At 41.7% G+C, this 7754-nt stretch overlaps 1 protein-coding gene across 1 annotated transcript; it reads left to right on the forward strand.

Annotated features, from left to right (window-relative positions):
• The first annotated feature begins 1124 nt into the window (after nucleotides 1–1124).
• On the forward strand, nucleotides 1125–3989 carry LOC123253381 (toll-like receptor 13). The gene has a single exon (XM_044682581.1). It carries the CDS (start codon nucleotides 1125–1127, stop codon nucleotides 3987–3989), a length of 2865 nt encoding a protein of 954 aa, XP_044538516.1.
• Nucleotides 3990–7754: the final 3765 nt, after the last annotated feature.

Genomic DNA, 7754 nt, shown 5'->3' on the forward strand with positions numbered 1-7754 from the left:
CAAATATATTTATTTAGAATATTTTTCCATGGTTACATGATTCTTGATTTTTCCTACCTCTCTTCCCTCCCCCCTCCTGGAGCTGACAAGCAATTCCACTGGGTTATATGTATATTATTGTCCAAAACTTATTTCCATGTCATTCATATTTACAGTAGAGCGATCTTTTAATGCCAAAACTCCAATCATATCCCCATTGAACCACATGATTGATCATATGTTTTTCTTCTGCATTTCTGCTCCCACAGTTCTTTCTCTGGATGTGGATAGCATTCTTTCTCCTAAGTTCCTCTGGATTGTCCTGGGTCATTGCATTGCTGCTAGTAGAGAAGTCCATTACATTCTATTGTGCCACAGTGTATCCATCTCTGTGTACAATAGTTCTCCTGGTTCTGCTCCTTTCTCTCTGCATCAATTCCTGAAGGTTGTTCCAGTTCACATGGAATTCCTCTAGTTCTTTGTTCCTTTGAGCACAATAGTATGCCATTACCATCATATGCCACAATTTGTTCAGCCAATTTTGTTCGCCCAATCGAAGAGCATCCCCTCATTTTCCAGTTTTTTGCCACCATGAAGAGCGCAGCTATAAATATTTTTGTACAAGTCATTTTCTTTATTATCTCTTTGGGGTACAAACCCAGCAGTGGTGTGGCTGGATCAAAGGGCAGGCAGTCTTTTAAAGCCCTTTGCACATAGTTCCAAATTGCCCTCCAGAATGGTTGGACCAATTTACAACTCTACCAGCAATGCATTAGTGTCCCAATTTTGCCACACCCCCTCCAACTTTTATTGCTTTCCTTTGCCGCCATATTGGCCAGTCTGCTAGGTATGAGGTGGTACCTCAGAGTTGTTTTAATTTGAATTTCTCTAATCAGGAAGGATTTAGGATACTATTTCATGTGCTTATTGATAGTTTTGATTTCTTCATATGAGAACTGCCTATTCATGTCCTTTGACCATTTGTCAATTGGGGAATGGTACCACCACTGTTTATTAGAAGGGGGAAATACTCACCAGCACTTCTCTTCTTTTTGCAGAGAAATCAAAGCTGGGGTGAAGCCTGAAGCACAATACATGCGAAGTGACCTTTTCTTGCTGAGTCTCTTGTGCCCACAGTCAACGAGATGGGCCCCAAAGACAGAAGTGTGCTGCTGAAATGGCTCTGGCTCATATTACTTGAGTTTTCTCTGCTGTCACTCGTAGAGATGTATGGATTCCGTCACTGCACCCAATATAAGTTCGACATTCATCATGTGCTCTGTGTCCGGAAGAACATCACCAACTTGAAGGAAGGCATTCGTGATCTCCCTGAATATGTCACTCACCTCAACCTTACACACAACCAGATCCAAACTGTGCCCTCTAGAAGCTTTATTAATTTGTCTAATCTTGTGGATCTTCGGTTAGAGTGGAACTTTATCTGGGACCTTGGTCCAGAGGCCTTTCAGGGGCTTAAAAACTTGACCCTTTTGAACCTGGTGGAAAATAAGCTTCAGAACATCAGTTCTTCTTTTGAGGGCCTATCCAGTTTGAAAACTTTGCTCCTGAGCCACAATCAAATCTCCTGGATCCATGAAAATGCCTTTGTCCCACTCGTCAACTTACAGTACTTAAGCTTGTCTCGTAATGCAATAACCACTTTTTCCAATGTTCTGGCAGCTGTCCAGCATCTCCCACACTTGGAAGTTCTTGATCTCGCCTACAACACTATTGCTTTCCTCGACTGTAATCCAACAACCTTGGTTTCCCTTACCAAGCTGATCTTGATGAAGAACAAGTTGGTAGACTTGGATTTCTCTGTCCTATCACTTCCTAACCTGACCACCCTGGATGTCTCCCAGAATGCTATCCAGAATGTGTATCTGGAAACTCTACCACAGGTGAAGAGATTGAATCTGAGCCAGACATGTTTGAAAGTGGAAAAGCTTGATGCCAAATATCTCCAGAATCTGATGGAGCTGGACCTCAGTGGTATCACTCCATTGCCTAACACAAAGCAGGTGAATCTGAGTGCAGTGTGTCACCTCCTCCAGAACTTGCCCAAGATAGAGACTTTGTTTTTTCAGAAAAATGGAATTGATTCAGAGGACATCAAGCACCTTGCCAACTGTACTATGCTTTTGTCTCTTGACCTGAGCCACAATAAAGATTTGGTCCGTCTCAGTAACAGTGAGTTCAGCGACATGCCCAGCCTTGAACGGCTGGATCTGAACAGTTGCATGCTGTCCCTGGTCAGCAATATGACTTGGAATTCCCTCCAGAATTTGACAGTGTTAGACTTGAGTAGAAATAGGCTTAAAACCTTTCCAGATTTTGCATTTGCTCCCCTTCAACGCCTTCGGTCTCTCTCTCTTTCCAGAAATCCCATCACAGAACTCAACAACCTGTCCTTCTATAGGTTACACGAGCTGAAGGAACTCGACTTGGCCGGCTGCTGGATAGTGGCAATTGATCACTACGCCTTTAGTCAGTTTTTGAGTCTTGAGAATCTAAACCTTCGGGAGAACAATATCCGAACTCTGAAAAAGAACACTTTTTTATTTCTGAAGAATCTTCAAGTTCTGACTCTCTCCCAGAACCGTTTGGCCACCATAGAGAAAAGTGCTTTTTCTGGCCTCACAAAACTATACAAACTTGACCTGGCATACAACATACTGTCTGATTTTCATCCTGGTATGTTCCTGGGACTGGAAGGACTAGAGGTTTTAGACCTCAGTTTTAACAAAATAACATATGAAACTCTCAAGAGCCTCCAGCCTCCTCCTTTTAAGGATCTCCAGTCTCTCAAACGCCTCAACTTAGAAGGACAAATAAATGGAATTCAGGTTGTTCCAATCAACTTCTTCCAAGGATTGGGGAATTTGCAGGAACTACTACTGGGAAAGAATTCTAAGGTATTTCTGGACCACCTCCAGTTGGACCAACTGCCTAATCTCACCAGACTGGATATCTCAGGGACAAAAGCTGGCAATCGGGGTCTCTATTTAAATACTTCCTTGTTCCAAAAATTGAAACGATTGAAATTATTGCAACTAGAGAACAACAACTTGGACTCATTAGCTCCTGAAATGTTCTTTGGTTTGGAAAGCCTTCAGATCTTTTCCTTGAGGTTCAATAACCTCAAAATCATTAATCAAAACCTCTTGCAGAACCTGAAGTCTCTGATGTATTTTGATGTCTATGAGAACAAGCTTGAGTGTATCTGTGATAATGAGTGGTTCAAGAACTGGTCCATCAGCACACCAACCGTCCATATCCCCTACTTGAGGAGCTTCCATTGTCAGCAGCCAAATACACAGAGCCTACTAGTGGGTTTTGATACTTCCATATGTAATTTTGACACAGGTAAAATTTGCTTCTTCTGCTCCTTCAGCCTGGTGTTGGCAACCATGGTCTTTTCTTGGTTTGGTACCAAGATGATCTCATCTATGCGATATGGAATCTATATGTTTAAGTCCTTATACTTGGCCAAGTGGCATCGGACAGAAAGGGAGTTCGTCTATGATGCTTTTGTCTCCTTCAATGCTGCTGATGAAGAATGGGTTTATAAGGAGCTTGTACCAGCTCTAGAAGAAGTTGGCCAGCCCACTTTTAAGCTCTGCCTGCACCATCGGGACTTTGAACTTGGGGTAGACATCTTTGAAAATATCCAGAATGCCATTAACACCAGCCGAAAGACTCTCTGTATTGTCAGTAATGACTATCTCCGAAGTGAGTGGTGCCGGCTTGAAGTGCAGCTGGCTAGCCTCCGGATGTTCTATGACTACCAGGATGTGATCATCTTGATTTTCTTGGAGGAGATCCCCAACTACCGACTGTCCAGCTACCATCGACTCCGGAAACTCGTGAAGAAGCAGACATTTATCACCTGGCCTGAGAATTTCCAGGAGAGACCCCTCTTCTGGGCCCGCATTAGAAATGCTCTAGGCAACAGGACTGTTAGGGAGGAGAATGCACAGTTGATTTTGACTGATCCACTAGGAGACTGAAACCCTTGGGCACAACAGTGTTCAGTACCAGCATGAGAGCTCCTAAATGGATAGAGCGCTGCACTTGGAATTAGGAAGACCTGACTTCAGGTGATACTTTCTAGTCATGTGACTCTGAGCAAGTCACTTAATCCCTCTTAACCTCAGTTTCCTCATCTGCAAATGGAGATAATAATAGCACCTACCTCTTTTGTGAGGATCAAATGATATAACATGTAAAGGGCTTCGGAAACTTTAAAGTTCTCTATATACGCTAACTATTATTATTATTATTAAAGAAGTTGAAGATATAGTTCTCATAAGCTTATGCATATGTATGTATGAGAAAAGTACAAAATGTCTTTTTCTCTGCATATGTATGTGTTCTGGAGCAGCATAGTTGATCTACATATGGAGAAGAAGTCATTCCGAGTCCAGTATGTCCATGATCATGGATAAGATGTTTAGACCCCAAAGAAAGTCTGTTTTTTCCTTGTGTGATATTGGAAATTGTGGGTCCTTGAACTAATTTTGAAGTCCCTGATCTAAACTTCCTGTGGACATTTAGGGCTCTTTCAAACTACATTTCCCATGATTCCTCTTGTGTAATCACATAGACAGGAAGTGTAATAACATAGAGAGAAGAATAAAAAGGAAGTGCCTAGAAGGGCACACTCTCTTTTTCCAGCTGAAGCAATATAGTGGTGGAGGTATGGTGGGCCTTTCAAACTAACTCTTAATATGGCACATGGCTTCATTTTTCTAATGGATATTAATAAATCTTTTAAAACCATAATATTGTTAAATCTATCCTTTTATATCCATTTTATTTCTTACACTTGAGATAGTGGCGAATAAGAATTAACTCTAAAAGAAGCCACTTTGGGCCTTAGTTTCCTCAACTATAGAATGATGGGTTGGAATAGATGACCTTTAAGGTCCCTTCTTCTAAATTCTGTCATTTTATGCAACAATTCAAAATCCATTTTCTCCAAGCAACCTTCAATAATTGTCTTGTGCCACCTCTCCTAGCCCTCTAAACTCCCCACTTAGGCACTTTTTTCTCCTCACGATGCTAATGCATACACACATACGAATACATATTTTCAGTCCTTTCAAGATCTATGATATCACTAGTGTAGAGGCTTCCCACTGTGGACATTCCCTCCCCTCTGCTGGGTGCAGATAAACAATTTATAATCTCAGAGAGATGCTTTGGGGCACAGAAAATTTCAAAGACTTGCCCAAAGTTTAGTGAGTATATTTTAGTAAGTATCAGAGTATCATTTAGTAAGTATCAGAGATAGAGTTTGAGCCCAGATCTTCCTGACTCCAAGGCCCACTCTCTGGCCCCTATGCCACCTTGCCACTCTCCACTTATCACGTAATATACATAGCCAGAATCTCTCATTACGTAAGTTAAATTTTGAAGGAAGAATTCTGATAGACATGGGAAGATGTAACAGAAACACGTATGAAGAGAGTTTGGGGAAAAGTCTGCCCACAGTTCATTTCCACTTTTCATAGATTTGACCAAGATGAAACATTTGAAGAAGCAAGTATCGAGATGACAAAGTTAGCACAAAGAAACTGGAGCTAGAAGGGGATGGATGAGAAGGGTATGGAGGAGCTGTTTGAGTGTCTTAGAGAAGGACTGTCCAATGACAAGCTGATTGAGCTGCTGGCTAAGAGGGCAGAAGAAGAAACAAAAGCTTTGGAACCCAAGGGCAAACCAAAGAATTTCACAGTAAACAGTTGGTGGAAGCATTTTATCATTTGAATGAATTTTTTTTTCTTGTATTGAAAGGATGGATCTCAATACTTTGAAATTTTTAAAAAGCTCAGAGACTAGTGGATGATAATATGGCCCCCTACTGTTGTCAGATACATGAGCCACTGCCCAAATGTTTCTCAAGGGCTTCATAAAAAGAAGTCCCACGGGGGGCAGCTGGGTAGCTCAGTGGATTGAGAGCCAGGCCTAGAGACGGGAGGTCCTAGGTTCAAACCCGGCCTCAGCCACTTCCCAGCTGTGTGACCCTGGGCAAGTCACTTGACCCCCATTGCCCACCCTGACCACTCTTCCACCTATGAGACAATACACCGAAGTACAAGAGTTTAAAAAAAAAAAAAGAAGTCCCACAGCCAATCACTGGTGATCAAAGCTTACATGCAGTGGGCAGGAAAAGAGCGACATACTGTATAGTTATGTTAACTTTATAGTACTGGGAATATTTTGTCATGAGTTTGATCTTTCCTTTCATAATTCTGTTTATCATGGTATAATATTGAATATGCATTTTAGTATGTTTTATGACTTGTATAAAGATATCATTTTGTGTATAACTTTGTTATATAGGCTAAGTGAAATTGGAGAATAGGGGCAAATTTTCATTATATAAAAATTGCTTTACTTGGAGGTCTGCGGAATGGTTCATTTACATAAAACCAGAGCTGTCTATATCAGAATCAATCGTCTGTGTCTTCTACCTCTTAAGGACAAGAACTTTTTCTTGTCTAAAGTTTGCGTTGTTCTGCTTGAACACATGGGTTGATGTGGACATGATTAGGGATGTAGTAAACGACCACACCTAATGCAACCATCAATAATATGGAAATAAGGGGCAGCTGGGTAGCTCAGTGGATTGAGAGTCAGGCCTAGAGAAGGGAGGTCTTAGGTTCAAACCCGGCCTCAGACACTTCCCAGCTGTGTGACCCTGGGCAAGTCACTTGACCCCCATTGCCCACCCTTACCACTCTTCCACCTAGGAGCCAATACACAGAAGTTAAGGGTTTAAAAAAAAGAATATGGAAATAAGTCTTGATGACACATGTTAAAACAGGTGGAAATGCGCATTGGCTATGGAGGGTTGAAGGGGGGGTGAAGGGGAAAATAAAAACATGAATCATGTAACCATGGAAAATTTTTCTAAAAAATAAAATATTTAAATCTAAAAAAAGAAAAAAGAAAAAAATAAAGTTTGCATTATTCCCAATGTCTAGCACAGAGCTCTGTCCTCAAGAGATTCTTTATCAGTGCTGGTTGAATGGATATTTTCTCTTGTCAACTTGAAATCTGAAGACCCCAATTCTGCCCCTGTCCGTGAGAACTCACTCCAGAGAAGTCCCAGACTCACTCATTTCAGCCTGAACAATAGACCTTAAAGTACCTGAGGATCCTGGGACTAGCAGACTGGTACCCTTTTAGTCTTAGAAGTTTCCCCCATTGTATCAGAGATCCATTCCCAAGAAGACCAACACCTGTGCAGGGATCATCCTTTTAGTAGACCACTCCCTGATACCCCAGCCTCTGGCGATGGGCCCGCTTACAACCTGTCAGTGTAGGTTTGAGAAGAAAATACAAACCACTTCAGGATCTTTGCCAAGAAAACCCCAAAAGGGGTCAGGAAGAGTTGGACCCAACTGAAAAACAAAAGTATGTATGAAGCGCCACACACACACGCATGTTGAATGTAAGCTTGAGGGCAAGGATTGTTCCATTTCATGTCTTGGTAGCCCCAGTACTTGGCACATAGTAGGTGCACAATCAGTGGTTATTAAAAGGAATGTGTGTTTCTTTTAGTTCGTGTGCATAATGGTGATAATTTCTTTTCCTCAGAGGGGAGAAATGTGTTGCCAATGGCTGCCCATTGCATAAAAGTGAGTTTTACATTTTGTTTGTTTTTTAAAGTTAAGCAATCCTGACCCCTTCCCTTCCCTTTCCCTTCCCTTCCCTTTCCCTTCCCTTCCCTTCCCTTCCCTTCCCTTTCCCTTCCCTTCCCTTCCCTT

This window comes from Gracilinanus agilis, chromosome X (genome assembly GCF_016433145.1).
Source record: "Gracilinanus agilis isolate LMUSP501 chromosome X, AgileGrace, whole genome shotgun sequence".
NCBI lineage: Eukaryota > Metazoa > Chordata > Mammalia > Didelphimorphia > Didelphidae > Gracilinanus > Gracilinanus agilis.

Bases quoted from the DNA above. Each gene is read 5' to 3' on its own strand.
- LOC123253381 (XM_044682581.1), top strand. From the start codon at position 1,125: ATGGGCCCCAAAGACAGAAGTGTGCTGCTGAAATGGCTCTGGCTCATA.